Source organism: Mytilus galloprovincialis, chromosome 13, assembly GCF_965363235.1.
Source record: "Mytilus galloprovincialis chromosome 13, xbMytGall1.hap1.1, whole genome shotgun sequence".
Taxonomy (NCBI): domain Eukaryota; kingdom Metazoa; phylum Mollusca; class Bivalvia; order Mytilida; family Mytilidae; genus Mytilus; species Mytilus galloprovincialis.
Genome location: NC_134850.1, coordinates 13000732 through 13026260, shown reverse-complemented (window position 1 = coordinate 13026260; position 25529 = coordinate 13000732). Strand labels below are relative to the sequence as shown.

Genomic DNA, 25529 nt, shown 5'->3' with positions numbered 1-25529 from the left:
AACTACCGATGGACGTCAGCAAAGCTTCAAATACAATACAGTTATCTCTATTCTAATGCAAAACAAGTTTATAATTAAATTTCAATCATTATTTCAGTGTAAAATGTTCATTAAAGAAAATTCCGCGAAAAGATGTTATGTTCTTTGGTCCCTACCAGGGCTTCCAAAACGGTCATATATTCCGGTCATTTGTATAATGTCCGGTAAAAGTCCGGCTGGGCAAAGCATGAAACGGTCATATACTTTTTATTTTTCAAGGCTTTTTCGGTCATTTTTACATAATTCACGATCTTTTTGACCCAACCTTTTGCCTTTAACATCAACACGTTTCCGGTCATAAATGTGACATGATGATTAATTACTATCAAAACAACACCTACTTCAATACTTTCTAATTTTAATCAAGGCTAATTAGTAGTTGGACAGCTGAAATCTACCTGTTCAGGTGACAGGTGAACTATGATCAGTACCGGACATCGTATAAATTGATCGGTTTAATCACAAATATTTTCTTACATTTCAGCGGTTTGTATCTAATTGATTTCGTTCTAAAGATTAAAATTATTAGAAATTAGTTTATCAAAATGATTTGATGAAAAATTTTAAGGTTTTAAATAAAAAAATCGTCAGAACTATGTCGTATGAACTAGAACACGTGTGCGCATGTGCACAGGTGGGAAATTTAATAATGCATCCTACATTTCTTCAAAAATGCTAAAATTATCAATGATACCTGTATCTAACGTTCAATTCAAGTATTTTGTTGAAGAAATAACGTGGAAAGAGCTTCTTCTCTCAGTCGTGCTTTGTAAAAATACACGGATTTTACGTATCCGTTTATGGTCCATGTTCTACCATTGTCAAGTCAACATCCGGTTGAAAACGAAAGTAGTTTTTGACAATGTCATTTTGCACAAATAAAAAGTCTATGGCAGATATGAGCACGCTGATGTGCACACTTTGAATGATGCACTGCCAATTTAACAGTAACATCCTAACATCAAATTCATATCATATCAAAGTAAAGTTTAAAATCGTTTTTTTTTTTCATGTAATGTCAATCATTGGAATGGCCATCTGATTACCATAATTGCCTTTTGTGACTAAGTCTTAAGGGATTAAAATCGGGATCAGATATGAAATGTCCGGCTGGCTCAAATATTTTTTGGAAGCCCTGGTCCCTACACTAGGTGACGTCATAGGTATGCTTCCGGCGTCAAACATAAACACCGGCCATTTTCTGGCTTCTGTGCCGCTTCAGAATGTAATAAAATTTGATAAAAAGAAGTTTTTTTAGGCGCAACAAGTGAGTTTTTTGTTTATTATTGTAGAAATAACATGTCAATACATTCCGAAATACAAAATGTCGGCTTCCTTAGTTACAGACAAGGAGATAGAGAATTTTTCGCTTGCTGGTTATCCAATCAGAACAATTGTTACAAAATAATTGCATTAGAATTTCACTCTGACAAAAAAGGATTACAACAAATAACTTATAAAAATCTTTATAAAACAGAAGCGATAAAATAAAGAATGTTGATGGCAGGCAAATTGCTAATATTATACATTGTTGAAACTAGGGAAAAATTTCCATGTTACTATTTGCTATTTTAATTTTCTTTAAATAAGTAACATGTAATTTTTCATTTTTGACATGTTTTGATGATGCGATGACATTATCTATACTAAACTGATTGACACACAATAAGAGTCAGATACACAAGAGAAATAGATAGGAAAATTTCCCCCTACAAATGCTTTCCTACATGTTATTTTCAAATCACACACATGAACACAAGTGGTAATTAAGGCAAAATGACATATCTATTTGATTTGAATTTGGCATTGCAAAGAGATTTGATAGATTTAAACTAAAGGAAATCATATAAACTTTAATAATAAAAATCTATCATGTTTTGCTCATCTGACTCCAACGTAGGCTGTTCCATTAAACAAACATAACAGCCGGGACGAGGCAAACAAAAAAGATTTTTGAGAGTAATTTATGCTACTTTTTAAAATGAAAATGCATATAGAAAGATGTAGAATACTGATTGTTGTGGCTATCCTTTTTCTTTAATTTTTCCTTTGTATTTTAAAATGACAAAGCTTACAAGAGTGTCAAAGTAAATGACATTTATATCGGTAAAAAAATCTAGTATTCTCCACTCAAAATTGTTCAGTAGAAAAATGTGTATAAATCTTTGTTCTAATTTTCTATTTTGCTTTTCATGATTTTCTTTTGTCATTAAGTGTCATAAGTCATCTTTTCAATACACAAAAGTGTTCAAAACATAATTCATAACAAAATTTCAGTGACCAATTCAAAATTCAAAAGGCAATTAATTCTGAATTCAGGTAAATAATCATTGTAGAAAACATAAAAAATGGAACATGAAATTCTGACACAAGGGAAAACATTTTTAATTGATTGCTAAGACAAGCCTACTTGGAATTCTGACTTTTGGAATTGATCCATCAGTAGACCTATCCATCAAATCTGTCAATCCAATTAAAAACTTGTCAATCGTAAAGTCTTTCTATTCCCACTAATGTCTGAAAATATTAATTTTATTCTTTTGTCAATAAAGATCATTTTGTAAAATTAATAATATTCATACAGAAAAAAAAATAATTCAGGTAAAGACCTTTGTAGACAACATGGAACATGAAACATGGAATTCTGGGTAAGTGTAACAAAAATTATAATTTATTGCCAGTTCAGGCAAACATGGTAATCTGGCTTTTGGAATTGATCCATCAAAAACTCTCTGTAAAATCTTTTTAACAATATCAATGGTCATGGAGTTTTTCCATTTTTTTTTGTCATTAAATATAATTTTTAAATAACTGACTTCAGATAAAGACCTTATAGACAACATTGAGCATGGAACTCTGGGAAAAGACTAAAACCTCTCTACTTGATTGCCAATTCAGGCCAACATGGAATTCTGACTTTTGGAATAGATCCATCAAAGACTCTATCTGTCCAATCAGTCAATCCTTTCAACAACTTTTCGATGGCAACTGGCGTTTCTTTGTTCCCATCACTATCTGAATCATCTGTGTCGACAAATCCTACTGCCCTCGACACTTTGTCTGTATTGCGTATCCATTTCCGTGCTGGTCTTGGATGGTAAATATAGTAATAATTTCTGTGGCCGTTTATGGCTAAAACTGTGCCTATACAATTCTTGACTTTCATATTTGTAAGATCAATCTTTTTGTCAACACTTTCTTCTAGTAGATGTCGATACCAGCCCATATACAAGTCCAGGTTCACAAATCCAAATGTAAGTCCACTATACCTGTAAAAGTAAAGAAGAACTATGAATCATAACTTGATTTGTGATTTTTATGCATTATTAGATGCACAGTATACTCTTTCTTTGTTCTGATGACCTAGAATGTAAGATTTGCCAGCAAAATAGATCAGTTTTGTCCAAAATTCTAAATTCCTCTGTGCCTATCTTTTAAGGAAGTTGGGGTCTCTTGTTTTTGAAATTTTGCAAGGTATCAAGATACCTTTGGTTTTATCCATGTAATGCCATTAAAAAATGTGGCTGCTAACCCCTACTTTCATAATTTTATCACACATAGTTTTAAAGCCATATTTTTTGCTGTTTGAGTTAATATATATTAATGATATATATATGTGGCACCACTGTAAAAAAAATTCTTGAAAACTCTCATATATCTTACCAACTTATGCAACAACAAAAAAAGAAGATTTGAACAAAATATCCTACATTCATCCATCACAAATATATTGGTGAAAATCTTTTTCAACTGAAACAATTAAAAAATTTAACAAATGTTTTCATATAACTACCTCTACATTATCCAAGTTCATAAAGTGAGTAACACAAGTCCTTTTAATTGTTAAATTGCTCAAGCATACCTTGTTAGAGGATAAACCAGTTTCCCAAATTCTTCTAACAAGAACTTTTTAGTATCTTCATCTACCAATGCTATAACTGTTAATCCTGTTTCAGAGTTGGTGACCAATTCTTCATATGTCTCAGGTCGTAGTTCATATAGATTTATACACTTTGTTGTTGTATTTCTGTAAAAAAATAAAATAACGAATTGTCAAATAATTATTACATATTTGCCATTTATGATTTAGGTTAATTGATTGATTATTGATTGTGGTATTAAGGGGGCCTTGGTGGTCAAGTGGTCTTAGAAGTAGTCAAACAACTGTATCACTTGTCTGTCAACACTGAGGTTGTGAGTTAAAATCCCGCATGTAGCAGGGATTGACTAGAATTGTTAGTTTTCCAACTGAAAGTTGATGATTCTCTCCAGCACTCTAGCTTTCTCCAACAATAAAAACTGACCGCCACAATATAGCACAATACTGTTGAAAGCATCTTCTAGATTCTGAGTAAAAAGTAAACATGATTTTTGTTTGTACTGATCAGTTGTAGAAAAAGTGTGCCCTTAAAAATTGTTTGAATAAAAACTAATATCATGGCCAATACCAACTAATGCTAACTTTTGTTCTGTAAATTCAAATCCTGCAAAGAATGATAAACAATTAAACTACTCAAAATATTGTTTAAAATGATATATGCCTCATTTCATGTTCATTTCCATTGCATATAACACATTTGTACAAATGTTAAGATTAACAAGGATTTTATTGGGAAATTAAAATTAGCACAACTTCCTCCTCCCAACCCCTTTTAAAAAAGTTAAAAAGTGTTAAAATATAACTATACAGGGAAACATTTTTGTAACATTGAATTCAACAAAAAATGTTAAAATCTTCCATGACAGTTGTTGTGCCACGATTATTTGCAGTTTATTTTAATAATAACTTCATTCATTCGTATTTCCCAGCGTATATTTTCCGCGAAACTAGGTCATACATGTTTTCACTTTTTGTACACTTGCTTGTTATGCGGAATGATTTTCTATAGTTACAACAAAATTACCTTATTCAGAAGTTATTAATGCATCCTATGTAATCCATATTTATCCTTTTATAATGTTAGAATTATCCCAAATCGAACTTATCAACTTTATGGCCATTTTGGTTACTTTCATATTGTGTACACACGTACTATTTTTAGGTGTATTGATTAACTTGATCTTTTAAACGTTTAGAGAAAAGTATAGTCAGTTTCAAATTAGATCGCAGACAGATCAGCTGTTTTTAGTAAGTGACCTAGATTTTACTATTCATGTATTTTCACTATTGTAGCACACACTGCAATTCTACTTAGATATATTGTAATTGATTCATAATTATTATTTATGATATTAGCTTTTAATAAAGCTGCTTTTATTTAATTCCAACAAATCTTATTCTTGATTATTCAAAGTTTGGACTTCAAAACAGTTTTATTCCTTCGACTTTAAAATTGATATTTATATAATATCTGCCAACCATTTACAATAACGGTTGGCGCTTCAACAGTCATGCATGGATAGTACAAAGCTTTTGCTCATTGTTGAAGAACATATGTTGACCTATAGTTGACTATCATACCACATCTCCTCATTCTTATACAAACTTACACTGATGGAGGTCTAGGTTTACATCTCTTCGGAATTGTCTCCCTTATCTGCTCCTCTTCAATGGATGCCATCTTTTGTAAGAAGAATCCCATACCAAACATTAGAAACAAGGACATAATAACAGTGATGTAAGTTATAGCATCATATCTGGGAAAAAAATCAATTATTTCATAATGTATCAAATTATGGCAATGTAAAATGTAACCATTTAAATATGTGTAATGTTCCCCATTTTCATCATGTTCATAAAAATATTTTATATTAAGACAAAAAAGTTGTCTGATACTGTTCTATAAAAAATTACATAAATCTACAAATATTATCAAATAAATATAAACTATTTATTGATTTATTCAATGATTGTTGATCAACAGATAATAATCAATCTGATTTAAGAAAATATTACTACATATTCATTTCTTTTTCAGGGTAACAACTTTATTGGATTGAGGAAAATTTGTATTTTGCGGATATTTATTTTCCTGGTTTGCCAAATTCTGCAAAGTTGATTGAAAAATTGTTCTTTGTCAAACATTGAATTTCAAGGATGAAATTCACAAAATTGGTACTCCATCAATATATATATAATAATGAACCCTCAGTGCATCCAAATAATGCTTTCAGAATTCAAATTTACATTGTTATCTATGTAATCACTTACGTTGCAAGATAGTGATAAACTTTCTCTCCCCAACTCCACAACTTGTAGAAAATTCTGATGATCAAATGCTGAAAAAATATACCAGAGTATTAAAGGTAGATCAGTTGTCTTTTCTAAGCATCTGTTCTAGGCATGTTGCAAAAATGCTCTTGATTTAAAAGATACTTTATCAAATATAATTCAATATACAACAGAAACATAAAAAACTTGATTTTTAAAGATTAAACTATCAAAAATTTGTAAGGGTTCCACGAAACCCAGTGTCTTGCCTACTTTTGCTGTTAATCGCAGGCTCAACAAAAATGAGGAAAAAAATCAATAAAAATATTCCTCTTGATATTATCTTTTGATTTTTAAGAAGCTACTGTCCAAGTTTGGTAAAAATTCAGGATAGTTAAAGAAACTAATAAATGTTTTAAAATCTTTTACACTTCAGACTACATGTATGTTAACAGGAAGTAAAACTAAGTCCATTTATAAGTAAAATACAGATAAACAGGTACCAAATTTTAACAAAAATTTCCTTCAAGATAGCCTTTAATCATAAACAAGCTTTTGTCCAAGTTTGGTACAAATCCAGGATAGTATAAGAAAGTTATCAAAATTTTTAAAACTTTTAACCTCAGGCATGTCAGAGTGAATGTATTGAAAAACTAAGTCCATTTATAAGTAAAATACGGAAAAAATGGAATTTTATTTTTACAAAGTTTACTTCTGGATACTATCTTATGATCATAAACAAGCTTCTGTCCAAGTTTGGTACAAAGTCAGGATAGTTTAAGAAAGTTATTAAATTTTCAAAAAACTTTAACCACAGAGTGAGTATTTGTGGAAGCTGCCACCGCAGACGGATTGTAGGATCACTTTGTCTCGCTTTTTCGACTAAAGTCGAAGGCTTGACAAAATTTAAGTACTGTAAGGTGTATTAGAAAAAAAAAATTAAAACAAGGGCAGATAATTATGCTAAAATAAAAATACTCTTATTTCATTTACTGTTATGTATTCCTCAAAAAAACAAGGACTGTGTGACGCCAAGTTTTAATATTGAAATTTGAAAATACATTGACCCAAAAGTAAAGAAAAATGTATCATCAAACATTTAGACACCCAAGCTTAAGGATGTTCGTTCCTCTTGAGATCACCTTAGATCACCCCTAGTTTTTGGTGGGGTTCGTGTTGTTCATTCTTTAGTTTTCTATGTTGTGTCATGTGTACTATTGTTTGTCTGTTTGTCCTTTTCATTTTTAGTCATGGCGTTGTCAGTTTATTTTGATTTATGAGTTTGACCGTCCCTCTGGTATCTTTCGTCCCTCTTTTGCTTTTGATTGTTTATCAGATTCTAGGTATCCTCTTGCTTTATCCATGTATTGCTATACAAAAATTATGCCCACTAAGCCACTTAGCTTCTTTTCTTTTCATCATCTTATTACACATAGTTTCAAAAGCCATATTTGATAATCTTATTAAATCCTTGTTATTTTTTCATTGTTTTTGAAAGAAAAAGCTGCCTATGTCAACTGTATGAAAAGTCTAGAGAGAATATTTTCCAGCCAAATTTTCAATGGCTTATATCTCAAAAACAGGCACACAGAACGATAGTTTTTTTCTTCTTTTTCAGTTCTGTTATATGGTCCGAGAACACAATTATTTTGTAGTGCATTTCTTTAAGAACATAAATGAAAAAAAAAAAAATCCCACCTGCGCTTTCTCAAAGAAACTTTTACAGTGTGTTGTACTACTTTTGGGACAAATTATATCAAAATTATAGAAAACTTCATCGTCTCTAACTCAAAATATGGACAATTTTATGTTTAGGGCGTCTTGAAATCTTTTGACAGCTTCCGAAGTGCTAATTTTCAACCTTTTTCAGCTGGACCAAATCACTACTTTCCTTTAAAATTCTGGACCCAATTTTTTTTACAGTGTAATTTCACCCCCCCCCCCCCCCTACTTGCAATTTGAGGCATTAAACATGGAGAAATAAATTTGGAAGGGGTATAGAATTTAATGGCAAGTAACCCACTGTCAACACTAGGGACTATATTCGTGAACAACGAAAATCAAGGGACGACAATTGTGGTCTCGGACCATATACTATCAATTTATAACAGTCTTTTAAAAAGCTTGTTATATTGAAACAGAGTAGCAAACATCCTTAACTTAGCTCTACAGTCATGACAGCATTTCTAACAATTTGTCGCAAAGGCTACGTGAACATTTTTTAAAGTTGCTTGAATCCCATAAAAGTTATCTTAGAATTTCAGAATTAACTTTTTTCTTACCAAAGCATGTTCATTGTTAAATTCAGGAAGTATAACTCTGTAAGCTAAGGACTGGTCTGAGTTAAGTAAATGCTTGACTTGGTCTTCCAGATGATTGCGACTGTCCTGTATATTATCTATATCCCATCCTTTTGAGAGCCAGTTGTAACTTAGATGATTTTTCTCCATTCTCCATAATATAATCACCTACAATGATAAAAAAAAATATATAAAATAAAGAATTGTGTTGCTATTTTGATCATCAGGTGTACTCCTAACAACAAAATTATCATCTAAATTTACCTGTGAAAATTGGTATCTAACGATATCAATGAATCCACAGTACCTTTAGTTATTCCATCTAACGCCATTCTGTCCCAGGTGAAATTTGTCTTTTTGTTTTACATCTTTTTCTTTTTAATATTATATTTATATTGTGCCATAGATCAAATTTCTTTACAGTGTATGTTGACTTGTTTTTGTTTATTTGTATTTTTTTATCAAGTCAAGCCATTTCAATTGATCTTTTTAAAGTGTTTTTTATGTTGTAATGACTCACTACTGTTTCAGGTTAAAGTGAAGGTTGGTGCATGTTAAAACTTTTAAACCTGAAACTCTAAACCTGCTGTATTTGTATTCACCTGTCCTAGGTCAGGAGCCTGTTGTTAAGTGGTTGTCCTTTGTTGATGTGGACATAAGTGTTTCATTGTTTCTGTTTTTTTATATAGATTACATCGTTGGTTTTCATATTTGATTGTTTTAAACTAATTATTTTGGGAGCCCTTTACAGCTTGCTGTTCCATGTCTTGGCTCTGTGTTGAAGGCCATACTTAAATCTATAGTTTATTTTTTACACATTTTGACTTGGATGGGAATTTGTTTCATTGGCACTCAAACAACATCTTCTTATTTCTTTTCAGTAATTGGAATTTGTATTGATTATCAGCAGGAGTATTATTGATTCATTTTTTCTCCAAGGTTACTAATTTTGTGGACTGAAGAAAAATAGTATTTTGGTGGATATCTAATTTGATTAATTATTAGCGTGTACTTATATACTGTATAGAAAACTTGTACCTTAGTTGCACATTCAAATTCATAAAAAAAAGTTGTAGCCCAAGAATAATAATGAATCTCCAGTATACCAGAACATTACCTTGCTTTGTGTATCATCAGTTCTGGATGTATCACCTTTAGAGAAACTCTGAATCACATTTTTCTGTGTATCTTCGTAGATGTAAGCAAATTTCACTCTTTCATTCCGTGTCAGTGACGATGACTGAACATATTTTCTGAAGCTGTTCAGGAATTTTTCATTACCAGTTTCACTTTTCTTTGTCACCAAAACCACACACAGTCTGGAAGAAAAATCAAACCAAAGAGTTATCAATGCTGTTAGCCAACCAATTTATCTATATAAATAAAAGAAGAATGCGTCTAAGGACATGAATGTCCCTGCTTAAGCCTTGCAATTTTCCAAGTTATTAAAGGGCCATAACTCCAAAACAGTAAATGACCCACTACCAAACTCTGTTGTGGTTCTTAGCATTATGTATGAGTATCATAAAAAATGCATGATGATTTCGTCGGTAGGGGACTTATAAAATATATTTAATGCATTTCAAATATGTATAATATAATGGTGTATAACAAGTAAATATTTGCAAACTGTCCTTTTGAAATTTCTACTAACAACATCTTATGATTTGATCCACAATTCATTTCAATACATTTCATCATGACATGATAAAGAATTTCACAGGAAATCTTTTTTCACACAACAGGGCTTGTCAATCATATCTAAACAATATTCAAAACAAAAATTAAACAAATGAGAACACAGTTTAAATATGAGGATATCATATATTAAAATTAAACACTAAATCCCAACTCTTGTTAGGATTTTTTTTCCATTCCAATATCAAAATTTATATTACAGCAATATTTAAGATAAACATTAAAGTTCATTTATATGTATACATAAGACCTACCTCCTTCGTTTTGCTTTCATTTCCTCTGGACAAATCTCTTCAAATCTTCTCTGCGATGATAGCCGTGGCAGGGTGATAAATCTATTGGCTATCAATACCTCTTCCATTGTACTCCTGCTTAACTGTGGCATCTAGAAAATGTAAACATTTCTTTATAAGTTTCAAAATATTCTAGAAAATATATTGTAAAAACAATTTCAAAATTCTGAAATCCCATTCTCTTATTTCAGTAATTTTTAAGTCCCTTTTGTAGTTTGCAAAAGAATTGACTACCCTATCATAGAATTGGAAAAAAAACAACTCTTAACTCATATATTTTTGCCAACTCTTAAATAAATAAGAAAAACTCTGAAAAGGCATATGTTTCCCTCTCAGAAGCACACATGCAAGCAAGGGCATGCTAAAATGCACATGTACAAATAAATCACATGAATTTAATTACTCTGGGTTTTTTTTTAGCAAAGAAACATGTATAGCTTAACATGCTTAATTTACGTTTTTTTATTGAGTTAAGCCTGCCAATTGATATTTTATCGTGTGTTTTTCTATGTTGTGATGTTATGCTATTGTTTCAGAAAAAGGGAGAAGGTTTGGTACCATTAAATGTTAAATCCCGCTGCAAATGTTTGCACCTGTCCTAAGTCAGGAATCTGATGTACAGTAGTAGTCGTTTGTTTATGTAATTTATACGTGTTTCTCGTTTTTTTTTATATAGATTAGACCATTGGTTTTCCCGTTTGAATGGTTTTACACTAGTAATTTTGGGGCCATTTATAGCTTGTTGTTCGGTGTGAGCATGGGCTCCATGTTGAAGGCTGTACATTGACCTATAATGGTTTACTTTTTAAATTGTTATTTGGATGGAGAGTTGTCTCATTGGCACTCACACCACATCTTCCTATATCTATTAAGTTAACTCATCCATGTCTTCAATGTTGGCAGAATTTAAATTCCATTGTATGCTATAGTAACTATAGTCACCAGACAAAAGTGTGACATTAGGGAATTTTTTTAAAGTGTTTATGCAAGCTGGTTGTATAAATATGAAAAATAACTTACAACCAAAGTAGCAACAGGAGTCTGTGTGTCTTCATTAAACATAAGTAAAGTTTCTCTGTATCTATTCACGTTGTATTTCTTTGTCAAGTTACTATTTTCATTTGTCCATAAATTGACATATCCAAACTTGATGAATTCTTTGTGGTAGAAGGCTGGCGCTAGGAATCTCATAGATATTTCCTCCCTTCTGATAAACAGTAAAGCTCGCACGTGGTTGTCATTCCAGCCATCAAGAAAATCTTGAAAGTTTCCATCATTGATCTGAAAAAAAGTTTAATACATTGGATAATTTATACCTTTCAACTGTGTTTAATAAAAATTCCTATAAAACTGAAAATTACATCATTTAAACAAGTCACTGGATGAGGACAAATAATCTTTGAAAGAGAAATCATCAATTTCCTTTCATATTCTCCATAACAACTCTGTAAATGAGTTTTGGATACATGAAAATCTTTATCCTTAGAGATCAATCCCTGTTTGGAAAGGCCTATGTTTCCCAGAATTTGGTGATTGAAACAGGTTAAAAATTATATTTCATTTGAAAGATGGATCAAAAGGATAATTCATTTAATTCATTATCATATACACATATTTTAACAAATAAATGAACTTCTAAAAGAAGGTCATACTGTGACCAATAGTTCCTTAAAATTGAGTAATTTGGACAGTTGTACCAATGGCATTGGCAACCATACCTCATCTTAAGTTAGTCACATCAATGTACCCTAATACACTTACACATATATGTTCATTACAGCAACCTTTAAACAAACACACATTTACTCATATGAATGATATGTATTCATGTACATGTATACACATACCTTTGTAAACAAATTTTTAGGAAATACTCCTCTAGCAAAGTTATTCAGACCAGCTGTGTTTACACTACCCCTGAAGGTGGTCAACTGGCCATTGATCAGCATGATAAGTGTTGGGACCCTTTCTATCCTGAGTGCTCCAGTCAAAGATCGTGCTCGTCCAGCATGGAAAGTACCAACACATATTCCTGGAATTATGGGTAAAATATAGTGATATCTGCCTCAACCAAACTCTAAGTGTCAAAAATACTGTAAAATCTGCCTAAACCAAACCCTATGTAAACTGTGAATCTGTCTCATATTAGCTTACGTACATGTATCATCACATAAATATAATATGTAATTTTAAGTAATTGAACTTATTGTGAAGCAGAAAATAGTTCTGTAGAGGGGCGGGGGGGGGGGGGGGGGTATAATTGCCAGCAAATATACCCTTTTGTTAATTTTTTCTGTAGAGGACAAGTAATACACAAAATTATAAATCGTATGGAAAGTTCTTTACCTAAAAATCAGGAAATTTAAACAATGAGGAAATAAATTAATTCACAGTATGTAAACACTTGAAATTGAACCAATGAAGTCACTTTATTTTTATTTAGTGTAAGAACATAGTTTCTGAAAAGGTGAATTGGTTATCAAGTATTGATTTTTTCAAATTCTGGAATAGATTGATGTACACTGTATCTAAATCTATCTTTTCTTACCAGTCAGAGCTCTGACATAAACAAGTCAGAATAAAATGACTTCTTCAAGTCAGAAAATGTTTTGACATTCTGACCTGTACGGGTCAATTTTTGTTTTGCGTAGTTTTCCATCGAGTCCGTCAAACCAGAAGATATTTTGAATTTGCCGCCGATCTAAGACACATACGATCACGTGGTTTTTTGCGAGAGATCACGTGTTTGAGAGTCGTTGTTTTGGGAGTTTCTCGAACGAGAAGTTATTGAAAATATAGTTATTATTTACGTTTTTTTTATTGAAAATCTAGGTCAATGTGGTCATTTTCAGAAGGTAATACATATTACCTCCGTATTTTCATGGCCATTTTAATATTTTTTGCGTGTGAAGAAGGTCTTTGCAAGTGATTTTGTTGCTGTTTCATGAAGGCGCGTGACCTGTAAATACGGACGCGTGGCCTTTGAGATGACCTGGTGTCTGACAATTCTGACTTGTTCAGGTCAGAAAATGTTGTTATAATAATGAACTGTTATTTTCGGGAGACAACTCCTGTTGTCTTAAACAGTATTAACATTAATAACCAGTCAGTGCAATTTTAAAAGTAAAATTATTGCTTCGAGCTGAACATCATCACGTGATTTTTCTATTTTTAAACTCAATCATGAATTGACTTTTTAACCTTTCCAAGTTTGCGGCTTATAAATATATTTGTTTTTTCGTTTCTCCCAATGAGAAATACGATCTTTTGAATATTGATATTAATGAAAATGAAATGAAATCGGAATAATTTTAATAAAGGAAAAGGGAAGGGAGGGTTTAACTAAAAGAACCGAAATATTTTTTTATTTTAATTTTAAAAATGATTTTAACTTGAGAACATTATACAGAGATTCACAAAACGGGTTTTTCAATTATGAACATGGAATATGATATTAAAAACAAATCAAATGAAATGTAGGGTAAGGCTCCAGTGATCACCCTACCCCTGTCATTTGACAATGTTGAACAGTCGAGATCCCTGCCCCCTTAACTCAATTTTTTCTCTCTGTAAAGTATAATGAAATATACCAAGCTAGTCTCTATGAGTCGCCCCACCCCTTGTCATTTGAGAATGATCTTATATCTTGAAAATTGTCGAGATCCCCACCTATAAACGGCCATATATTCCTTTTTATAATGTCAAATTGATTTGAATGAAATATACCGAGCTAGTCTCTGGGTTTACCCCTCCCCTGCCATTTGCGAATGTTCTTATATTTTGTAAACGGTTGAGATCCCCACCCCTAAACTATATATATTCTTGTATGGGAAAATAAAACAAACCCAATGTAATATAGGGGAAGTCCCTTGGGGGGGGGGGGGGGGGGGGGTTACCCCTACAGTGTGAAAACATGTAAATGGTCAAGATCCCCACCCCTGAACCATATATATTAGTGTAAGGGACAACAAGACAAATCAAATGAAATAAAGATAAAGTCCCTTGGGGTCACCCCACCCCCTCATGTTTGAAAACATGTAAACGGTTGAGATCCCCACCCCTTAAGCCTATATATTATTATATGGGACAATACAACAAATCAAATGAAATAAAGGGAAAGTCCATGGGGGTCATCCCCATCCCCCTTTTTGAAATGGTCTGGATCACCACCCCTAAACCATATAATATTCCTGTTCGTCATTTCAAGAAGATTTGAATGACATACATGTACAGGGTCAATCCCTAATTATATGGCATATATGTTTTCCTATGAAGTTACACATCTATAATTCTTACCCCAGATGCTTAGCCACATAAAGCATTAACCTTTTATTTGAAATATAGATAGTCTTTGTTTCTACAGAAGTGAGAAGAACATTGGAAGTCAGTATGTTCTGACTTATAAAAGTCTGAATGTTCTGACTTATGAAAGTCAGAATGTTCTGACTTATGAAAGTCTGAATGTTCTGACTTATGAAAGTCTGAATGTTCTGACTTTAATAAGGCCAGAAAGACTCAGAATGATCTGAAGATAATGACTTGTTTTTAATGTTTAGAGTATTTAAGAATATGAATGCTCTTGTCATGCTAGTACCATAAGAAACCCTGACAAGATTTTGTTCCCAAAAAAATATATATTAAGAATAACAAGTGTACAATTGAACATAAATTACAAAGTTATAAATGTTGCTAAAAAATCTATTTAAAAAACACCCAATAGATAGTTGTAGTGAAAATATTATGTATTTATATGTACCACTTCTTGAAGGACAACAAAGTCACCAAACTTAGTCTGATTTTCATAGTATTTTCTCCTCAACATTTTTTAACAGAACATGATTTGACCTCACCTGTTTAAGTCAGTTTACAGAAAAAAAATCTGATCAAACTAGGTTTCTTCATCTTAGCCCCCCCCCCCCCTTTTTTTCTCGTTATCTGAATCTGCTACTGTTGGGATAATTAATTTTTTTTAAGAAACAATTCAGTCAAATGGTTTTTAGAATAATGATTTTTTACAACCAAAAGTTCTATATGTTAACTTTACAGAAAAAAAAGTCATGAAAATACAGAAATAAAATAAATTTTTAAGATATAAATTTGATGAAATTTGTTAAAAAAAATACATTTGAATATAAAATATACCAAATACATTTTTTTTTATAGTCCTCAATATTGTGACTTGAGGGGACCATATTTCATCAGTCTTTTATCTGGTTTGTCATACATTTTAAAATCAATATGAAAATCCTAGACTTAAAAGTCGACATAAGTTTAGTTTTGACTGACTCTCTGAAGTCAGAACATGATTTGACCTGTTAAAGTCAGTTTACAGAGAAAATTAAATCCAATCAAAACTAGGTCTTCTTCTTCTAAGCCCCCCCCCCCCCCCCCCCCCCTTTTCCCTTTTATCTGAATCTGCTACTGTTGAGTTAATTAATTGATAAGTTTATTAGAAACAATTCAGTCAAATGGTATAAAATAATATATTTTACAACCAAAAGTTCCATGTGTTAACTTAACAGAAAAGAAAGGTCATGAAAATACAGAAATATAATAAAATTTAAAGATGATTTGATGAAATTTGTAAACAAAATATATTTGAATATAAAATATTAGTTCTCATTATTGTGACTTTATTATTTGGTGTCTTTTATCTGATTTTCCCATACGTTCCTAAATGCATATATTTATGACAATGCCGGACTTAACAGTTGTAATAATAAGTTAAAGTGAAGTTTTTGACTGACTCTTTGAAGTCAGAACATAATTTGACCAGTTTAAAACAAAATACATTTAAATATTGAATAATCAATATGCAAAATAAACTTTTTTATAGTCCTCATTAATTATTGCGCTGTATGGGGACCTTATTTCCACTGTCTTTTATTTGGCTTTCCGTACATTTTTAAATCAATACGAAGAAACTAGACTTAAAAGTTGAAATAAGTTTAGATGGGACTGACTTTTGGAAGTCAGAACACTATTTGACCTGTTAAAGTCAGTTGACAGGAAAAAAATGTCCAATCAAAGTTAGGTGTTCTTCCTCTAATCCCCCTCCCCACTAAATATCAATCTGCTACTGTTGAGTTAATTAATTACTGATTTTTTTTTAGAAACAATTCAGTCAAATGGTTATTAAAATATAATTTTTTTTTGCAACCACAATTAAGTTCCATGTGTTAACTTAACAGAAAAGAAAAGTCATGAAAATACAGAAATAATACAATATTTTTTTTTTTTTTTAGATAATTTGATGAAAATCTTTAAAAAACAAAATGCATTTGAATATTGAATATATCAAATAAAAATGTTCCATACATTTTAAATCAATATGAAAATCCTGGACTTAAAAGTTGAAATAAGTTTAGTTTTGACAGACTCTTTGAAGTCAGAACATGATATGACCTGTTAAAGTCAGTTTACAGAAAAAAAAATCCAATCAAGCTATGTTTCTTCATCTTAGCCCCCCCCCCCCCTTTTTCCCTTATTTGAATCTGCTACTGTTGAGTTAAAAAAAATTAAGAAACAATTCAGTCAAATGGTTTTTAGAATAATGTTTTTTACAACCAAAAGTTCTATTTGTTAACTTAACAGAAAAAAGTCATGAAAATACGGAAATAGAATAAATTTTTAAGATATTAATTTGATGAACAAAATACATTTGAATATAAAATATACCAAATACATTTTTGTATAGTCCTCATTATTGTGACTTAAGGGGACCTTATTTCATCAGTCTTTTATCTGGTTTCCCATACATTTTAAAATCAATATGAAAATCCTAGACTTAAAAGTTGAAATAAGTTTAGTTTTGACTGACTCTTTGAAGTCAGAACATGATTTGACCTGTTAAAGTCAGTTTACAGAGAAAATTAAATCCAATCAAAACTAGGTCTTCTTCCTTTAAGCCTCTCCATATCTGAATCTGCTACTGTTGAGTTAATTAATTCATAATTTTTTTTAAGAAACAATTCAGTCAAATGGTTTTTAAAATAATGTTTTTTAAAACCAAAAGTTCCAAATGTTAATTTAACAGAAAAAAAGTCATGAAAATACAGAAATATAATAAAAAATTTTAAATAATTTGGAGAAATTTGTTAACAAAATACATTTGAATATTAAATAATAGTATACCAAATACACTTTTTTATAGTCCACATTTTTGTGACTTTATTATTGGGTGTCTTTTATCTGAGTTTCTTATACATTCTTAAATGCATATGACAATCCCAGACTTAAAGTTGCAATACTTAATTAAAGTATAGTTTTTTACTGACTCCTTGAAGTCAGAACATAATGTGACTTGTTCAAGTCAGTTTGCACAACAGGATTTACCTCAATGAAATATTAAGATATCAAAAATATACCAAATTATCTTTTATATATATAGTTCTTATAATTGTGACCTAATTTTTTGTGATTTTTTTTCCTACTTGTATCCATACATTCTAACAATCACATCACAATCATGATAATGCACAACTTTTACAGAACTTTGCAAGCCATTTAGTTTTTGACAGACTCTTTTAAGTCAGAACATGATTTGACCTGTTTAAGTCAATTTGTCCGAACATGCCCATTTGACCTGTTTAAGTCAATTTGTCTGAACATGATTTGACCTGTTCAAGTCAGATTGCAGAACAAATTTTCCAATCAAAGCTAGGTGTACTTCCTTTAAGCCCTGCTTCTGAATCTGCCATTTGTGAATTTATTTGATAAATGTTTAGAAACAATTAAGTCAAATGGTTATTTATTTTAGGGGATCTTACATATATTTCTTATGTCTGACGTTCCCATACTTTCATTTAATATCATATGTCAGTGCCCCACTCTAAAAATTTCAATAAATTTAGTTTTGGGCTACCTGTTTTAAGTCAAAACATGATTTGACCTGTTTAAAAGAAAATGCATTTAAATATTGAATATACCAAATATTATTTTTTTTTGTCCTCATTGTGACTTTAGGGGACCTTAATATTTTCTCTGTCCCATATCTGGCTTTCTCATACATTTTTAAATCAATATGACAGTACTAGACTTAAAGGTTGAAATAAGTTTAGTTTTGACTGACTCTTTGAAGTCAGAACATAGTGTGACTTGTTTGAGTCAGTTTGCACAACAGTATTTACCTCAATGAAATATTAAAATAATAAATGTTTTGCTCTTGATAAATTTAGCTAAAAGTGGATGAGAATAGATCCCTTATTTTTTCCTTGGAAGATTTGAAGTATTGTCATGGTACTAGTTAATGTATCCAATATTGTATTTTGTAAATCTTTTGATATTGACAGAAAATTGTATGATCCTTTTTTTTCTGCTTTGGTTTTTGTTTGTATTTGGAAATGATTGAATTTGATGAGATAAATATATTATGTTAAGATTCTGGAAAGAAGAAGGTATGATGAGCCCCACTTTTTAAACTCTTTGATTCGAAACTAGTAATCACTATATTTTATGGAGATTGATAACAAAGTGGTAGAAATGACTGCTTACAGTCAGAACAAAAATGACCTCTCTAAGTCAAAATGCATTAAAAAGGGACATAAATCTTATTAGAATATGAAGATATTAAGTCACAATATTTTATGCAAAAGCTGACCTGTGGAAGTCATTTTATGATAAATTAAAGTCTGACATAAACTGACCTGTACAAGTCATATTCTGTTGAGTGCAAGAAGGGAGACAACACTTACATCAAATTATATCTGACCTATGGAAGTCATTTTATTCTGACTTGTTTATGTCAGAGCTCTGACTGCTTACCAACATCTTCCAGATCTCTGATGAGTTTTTCCACTAGATGTTCTATCCTGGCACAATCAAAACAGAAATCAGTGTAAGTATATAGAAAACATGGCTTCCTGTCACTCTCTGGTAAGATCTTTGTTTCATAAGCTCTGGAATAAACCAAAAATAAACTGTTAATACAGAGATAAGTCTTGCCTTTGTTAACTTATAACAAGCTTTAACAATTGTTAAAGCAGCCGACACCCAAGGCACACCTAAATCAGAGGAGTTAAAAATTATAATTTTATCAATCTCTTAAACTTAAAGTAAACTTTAGACACTGTTAAATTGAACATTCAACTGAGTCAGTTTGGCACTGCAATCTTCCATATACAGTTCAGTCAAAAATCTCACTTGTGTTGAGTGATTCACTGTGGTACAGGGTGATTGCCAGTGATTTAGATAACACTCTGGTTTTTGGTCCTGTCATATACAGAGAGATGTTGCCAGAGAAATCTACTACAATCAACAGTATTCACTGTGAAAAGCTTCCACCAAAAGTGATTTTAAACTGAATCACCTTGAATGCACTGTTTAAATCAGATTATTTGTTGCTTGTAATTGCATGTTTATCAAATCTATTAAGAAAATGTAGTACAGTAAATGATTGGATCCAGTATCTTGCTTAGAATTAGCTAAAATAAATGGCTAAACCTATCTATGAAGAGTAGCAAAGCAAAAGCATTTTTTTTTATTTCTGTTATTCTTGTTAATTTTATACAAGGACAAAACCTTGTTTTTTTTTATATACTGTGGATTCATCTATTTTTCGTGGGTATCAATTTAAATGGATTGAGGAAAACTTGCATTTTCACAGATACTTGATTTTATGATTTTGATCACTCTGCATAATGAACCTATAGAAAATTTGTAAATCGTTGATCATTTTATTTCATGGTAAACCTCTACCAACAAACCCCATGAAAATTGGTGTTAAACTAATAATAATGAATCCACAATAGATTTTCTATTTTAAATGCATCAAAGAAAATCTCATGTTTTTGATACAAATACATTTTTTACCATTTTTTATTTACATTTTCTCCATCCATTGGAACCCACAACTGTGATATACATAAAAAAAAAAGTGTTACTTCTTTTCAACACCATGAATACTGATATATGAATCATATGTTTCAGCCAAACAAAAAAAGTAAGTCTGTTTACCATGTGTTTACTGTAACATGCTGAAAATTATTGAGGGTAGCAGATAAAAATTAAGGTAGGTAGGGGTACAGTATACGCACATTCTTTTTTGTTTGGCCTAGGAATTATTTGACTTACCTTAAATTTATATTAAACTTTTCTATAACTGATTCTCCTTGTTGATTTCCATTGAAGTTAAAGTTGAAGCCCCTGAAGAAATCGTTACCAAAAGGATTATGATATTCATGTGAAGGTTTTTGTTCCCTTGCAGCTGTGTAACCAAATCTGTCATACTGGTCTCTTTTGTTGGAATCACCAAGTGTCTGTAATATATCTATCAAATTAGCAATTCAGATTCTAATACATTATAGGTAATATTTTCAAAAGTGTACACAAAAGAGTCACGATTGGTTAAAAATTTCCTAAACAATGGAAATTTGACGTTATTTTCATTGATTTGAGTATGAACGATAAAATTACCCATATAGCCCTTTAGATTCTAAAACAGCCTATTATCATGATTATCTTTTCTAGAAAATATTTCACTTCAATAAAAGACAACATAAACTAGTTTGTGAATCTTTAAATCAATGTTTCTTCTTTATTTGAATGCTGTATATCATATTCTTTGTTGTTTTGTACATAAAGGTCATTGGTTTTCTTGTTAAAAATTACATGTCAGATCCTTTCATAGGGGGTCTCATTGGGGGGTTCTGATCCCGGATCCCGCTTACTGTTTTGTCAGATTCCCGCATCCCGCTTACACTATGTACATAAGCAATTCTCATTTTTTTGTCATTTCCCGGGTCCCGCTAGACCTTATTTCCAGTTTTCACGACACAATAATTTGACTTTCACGTGTCACACTTACAAAAATCTGCAATCCCGTGTCACGCTTAGACCCCAATGACACCCACTTCATAGAGCTGAATAAGTTTAACTCAATGGACATTCTATGTCAGTTGGTCTTTGGTGGAGAGTTGTCTCATTAGCAATCATTTCCGTATATTCATATTTAACAATAAACACTCAATAAATCGATCAACAATCTATTAAAAAAAACATAAATCATTATTAAGAACAAGCACTACATTTAGTTAATTACTGTAATTACAAAATGTACATCATGTACATGTACAGTGCATTTTGAACTACGGTTCATTCTGTCCTGTTTAAAAAATATTTTTTATATATTAAAATGTTATAAAAAAGAGGGAAAATGAAGATTACATGAATTATCATCATTACCATACCTCATAGGCTTCATTTATTTTGGTAAATCTATCAGCAGCATTTTCGTCACTATTTTTATCTGGATGCCTGAATGAAAAAGTGGATGTGCAACAGGTTAACAAATATTTTAATACCTTCAATAAATGAATTATACATATTGTCAAATAAGATATACATGTACAAATGTAGTATGTTAAGATTTAGTTACAGCACTGTTACTGCACAAATTAAGTAACTTACTACATGTAGGTCTTCTCTGAACTCAATAAACATTACAAAAGACAACAAATAGCGTTAAGCAACAAATTAATCAATCAATAAATCAATCTAACATGTCTGTATTTATGTTTCCATATTTGTTACAGCAGATTCCAACGAGTATGAAGCTACCTGAGTACCTGTAGATTCTTTGGTTAGCTTCCTTGTTAGTTCAACCATGAAATCATTATTAGGTACGGTAAACAAGCCTGTGGGTGGAGTCAATAGTTAAACAGAGAACCAATCAGAACTAGTGACAGAATAAAAACATTGTAAAACTAGTTTTACAAGTCAGTTTAAAAATAAGTTTGCAATCTAAATTTAAAATTTATTGATTCATAAGCATGTTGTAGGTGTGTTTGAATTGCCAATTTTATTTCAATCAATTACTCAGTTCATTTATAAATACAGTTTTGTGTATATACTTTACAATGGTACAATCACGGCGTAAATATCCTTCTGTTGCCTTTGAATTACGAATTTTTCAAACTGCAATAGTATAAAAACAGCAAAGATAATGAATAATAGAGATGGGCCATTGTGTACATACACAAACTGACAAAGGGGAAACTTCAAGCAAGCATTATTATTTATAGTTTCATTGCATTTTTAAAGTTAAACGGGGTTTTGTGGCACAGATATTTTTGTTATAAAATTTTAAGCATAGATTACTCTGTTGATTATGCTGCAATAATCCTCCATCTATCAAGTACCAAATTGCCAACTATGAGAGTACAAGGGGAAATGATGTGGATTTTCTATAAAATTTCTATTTGTTTAGCATTGAATCAACCCTAAATATCATCAACCTTGAACAAAACATAAACCGTAACTCCGCTTCTAATTTATTGTAATACAAAGAATTTTTTAATTCAATCAAAGACTATAAGAAATAAAATTTAATTTGCAAAGTTGTTTAGGTAAACCTGTTTGTATGAAACATACATTATTATTATAAAAAGGCCATTGATATGAGTGTTTTCATTGGATGACGAATTAGTGTTATGCTCCTCCCAATTTTAAGGTAATAATCATTTCATGGTTGAGCTAGCAAGGAAGCTAACCAAATAATCTACATGTAGCTTCATACTCGTTGGAATCTGCTGTAAAGTTCATTAAAGGTCTTAGAATGATCTGTAGGTACTAAATCACAATTTCCTAATGACAGCAGTTCTGATTATCAATTTACATGTATATAAGAATTTTATTTGCTGAATTTTTCTTTCAATATGCATGTAACATCATATTTTTTCAACCTCTTGCTCAACATGGGAATGAAGTGGAAATTATTTGTTTAATTTTTGGTGTTTTAACACCACTTTTAAACACCGCTTTTGGGCTATTTAGTGTCAGCCAGTTTTTTATTCAATTAAGATTGGGGTCGAGTGCACCCGCACAAGCAGGGATGGAACTCACAACCACAGTGTTGACTGGCTAGTGATTACAGAAGTAACTACTTAGACCACTCGGCCACAGCAGAGGCCCCTTGAAGTGGAGATGCCCTTGAAGCTAACCGTACAAATGATGTTTTTGACGGAAATGCAACAAACACAAGAGAGGCGTATACCCTTTTTAAATAAGTGTAAATCACTCTAATGAAAGAGGTGTATGTTTTAGTGTAAGATGACTAGTCCAAATAATTATGACGTCTTGAAAGGCTATTATAATTTTTTTCTTTGACGCCTTACATCGATGTAAGGCGTCAAAGAAAAAATTATAATAGCCTTTCAAGACGTCATAACTATGTAAGGCGTCAAAGAAAAAAATTATAATAGCCTTTCAAGACGTCATTTGGACTAGTAAGATGACATAAATTATTCTATGTTTACCATTCCCTTGCCATTTCTTTATATGCTTTCTTTATTTCTTTCTGTGTTGCTGTTTTTGATACGCCAAGAACTTTGTAAAGATTCTCTGTACTGGCAGAACCAGCACAGAGGCAAGCGATCAAAAACAAATATGCTATCTTCATGACTATCTGTCAATATGAAGAGGCTCGTAATAATTCGGGGTTGGTAGTCGGTAAAAGTGGTAACCCGAACCCGGACCCGAACCGGAATTTGCCGGAAATTTGCCGAACCGGAAATCTATTTTACGAATTTTATGCTCTTTGCGTTTCGATTTTTTCTACTAACTTTTATGCATTTGATGTATAATTAAATTCTATCTCATGTGTGAAAAGATTTTTGTCAAAACATCACTAACAAAGATAAAATTAAGGTTTATTCATTTCCACCTCGGTAAAAGTGGTAACCCGAACCTGAAAGTTTTTCTTTAACCAAACCTTCTCTACCTTAGTGTTTTAAATTCGCTTTATTATTTTATGTCCTGAATGTAATAATCTTCCATATTTTACTTAAAATTGTTTTTACAACTTTGCCGAAAACTTTTTATCGTGGATATTAAAAAAAATGTTCACCCGAACCCGAAAGGGAGACAACTCCATTTTGATTTGAATTTTGGGGCGATTATGATGCTACTCGTTAACTCGGCCTATGCCGAATTCGGACCATAACTTCGGCCTATGTTGATTATTGTGTTTTCTGAATTATTATTTCTTTTTTTCTGTATAGCTTTACTGTTTTGTTTTGCCATAGTGACACTATACAAATCCTTGAACATATTAACATAATAAATAAAAGACCCCCCCCCCCCAAAAAAAAAACCGTAACTATCTGCTTGTTTATGTCATAAATGTATTCAATATGTTTGTGTGTGTTTATTTGATATTTAAGTGTGATTCCTCAAATTTTTATGTTTATAGCGAAGTAAAGTTCGGAGATTATAGATGAAATATATAAGTAAAATTTAAATCGGACAGTCCTTTAGCAATTGAAAAAAATCACAGGCACTTGTCTCAGAAAAAAAAAATCACGTTATATTAAGGTATATAGGTAAAACAAAATTCTGAGACAAGTGCCTGTGAAAAAAATATATATAACTGATCACAAACACAAATACACCAAACGAATTGATAACAAATCATTACTGTCATATTCTTGATTTGGTACAAGCATTTCCTATGTGGAAAATGGTTTTAACCTGGTTGTGTTACTAGCTAAGCCTCTCACTTGTATACGAGAGTCATATAGAATTCCATTATATTAACAACATTTCTTTAGGAAAACAAACAGACATGATAGATAAAACACAAAAGCACAATATCACGTACATCAGTTGATAAACAACAAGTAACAAAACACTACATTTCAAGACCCCCAAGAGTGACAGAGGATTGGAGAGATGGTATTCATTGGTAGATACCTCCACGAAAACCATAGTCAAAGTGGAGCGTCCATTTTGCTGTGCGGGATGCACAAGTACGTATCCACGTCCAGTCAGAATTGGGACGTTAAATTAGATGCCTCGTGTACGGAGAATTCCGTGCTCTTTGTACGTTAATAGCCCTTGTAACAATTATTTGAGGGGTCAACAGATGGCATGTGGCAAAGATCAATTTCTGTCTCTATCCAATCTGCTATTCCCGTGGCAGTCGAAATGTCTTCGACCTTCATCCAGGACGGCCTCTGATGCAAAACTTACATGTACATGTACGTACCTTCTGTATCTATTATTTTTTTTGAACTTTTTGTCGTCATGAACATATATATAATAAAAAGAAAA

General features: G+C 31.4%; 1 protein-coding gene across 1 annotated transcript; it reads right to left on the bottom strand.

Annotated features, from left to right (window-relative positions):
- Positions 1-1458: 1458 nt before the first annotated feature.
- On the bottom strand, positions 1459-23908 carry LOC143057144 (dnaJ homolog subfamily C member 16-like). Its single transcript, XM_076230384.1, has 13 exons — positions 23735-23908; positions 21668-21734; positions 20553-20737; positions 19245-19378; positions 12329-12513; positions 11502-11762; positions 10443-10573; positions 9608-9809; positions 8473-8658; positions 6191-6258; positions 5530-5676; positions 3902-4066; positions 1459-3308 (listed from the first exon to the last, which is right to left on the bottom strand). The coding sequence occupies exons 1-13, from the start codon at positions 23875-23877 to the stop codon at positions 2918-2920; spliced, it is 2265 nt and encodes a 754-aa protein (XP_076086499.1). The 5' UTR covers positions 23878-23908; the 3' UTR covers positions 1459-2917.
- Between the last annotated feature and the right edge of the window lie 1621 nt (positions 23909-25529).

Bases quoted from the DNA above. Each gene is read 5' to 3' on its own strand.
- LOC143057144 (XM_076230384.1), bottom strand. From the start codon at position 23,877: ATGAAGATAGCATATTTGTTTTTGATCGCTTGCCTCTGTGCTGGTTCT. The intron at 21,735-23,734 runs GTAAACATAGAA...TTTTTCATTCAG, and splicing joins AAAGAAATGGCAAGGGAATG to GCATCCAGATAAAAATAGTG. The intron at 9,810-10,442 runs GTAGGTCTTATG...TTTTTCTTCCAG, and splicing joins ATGAAAGCAAAACGAAGGAG to ACTGTGTGTGGTTTTGGTGA.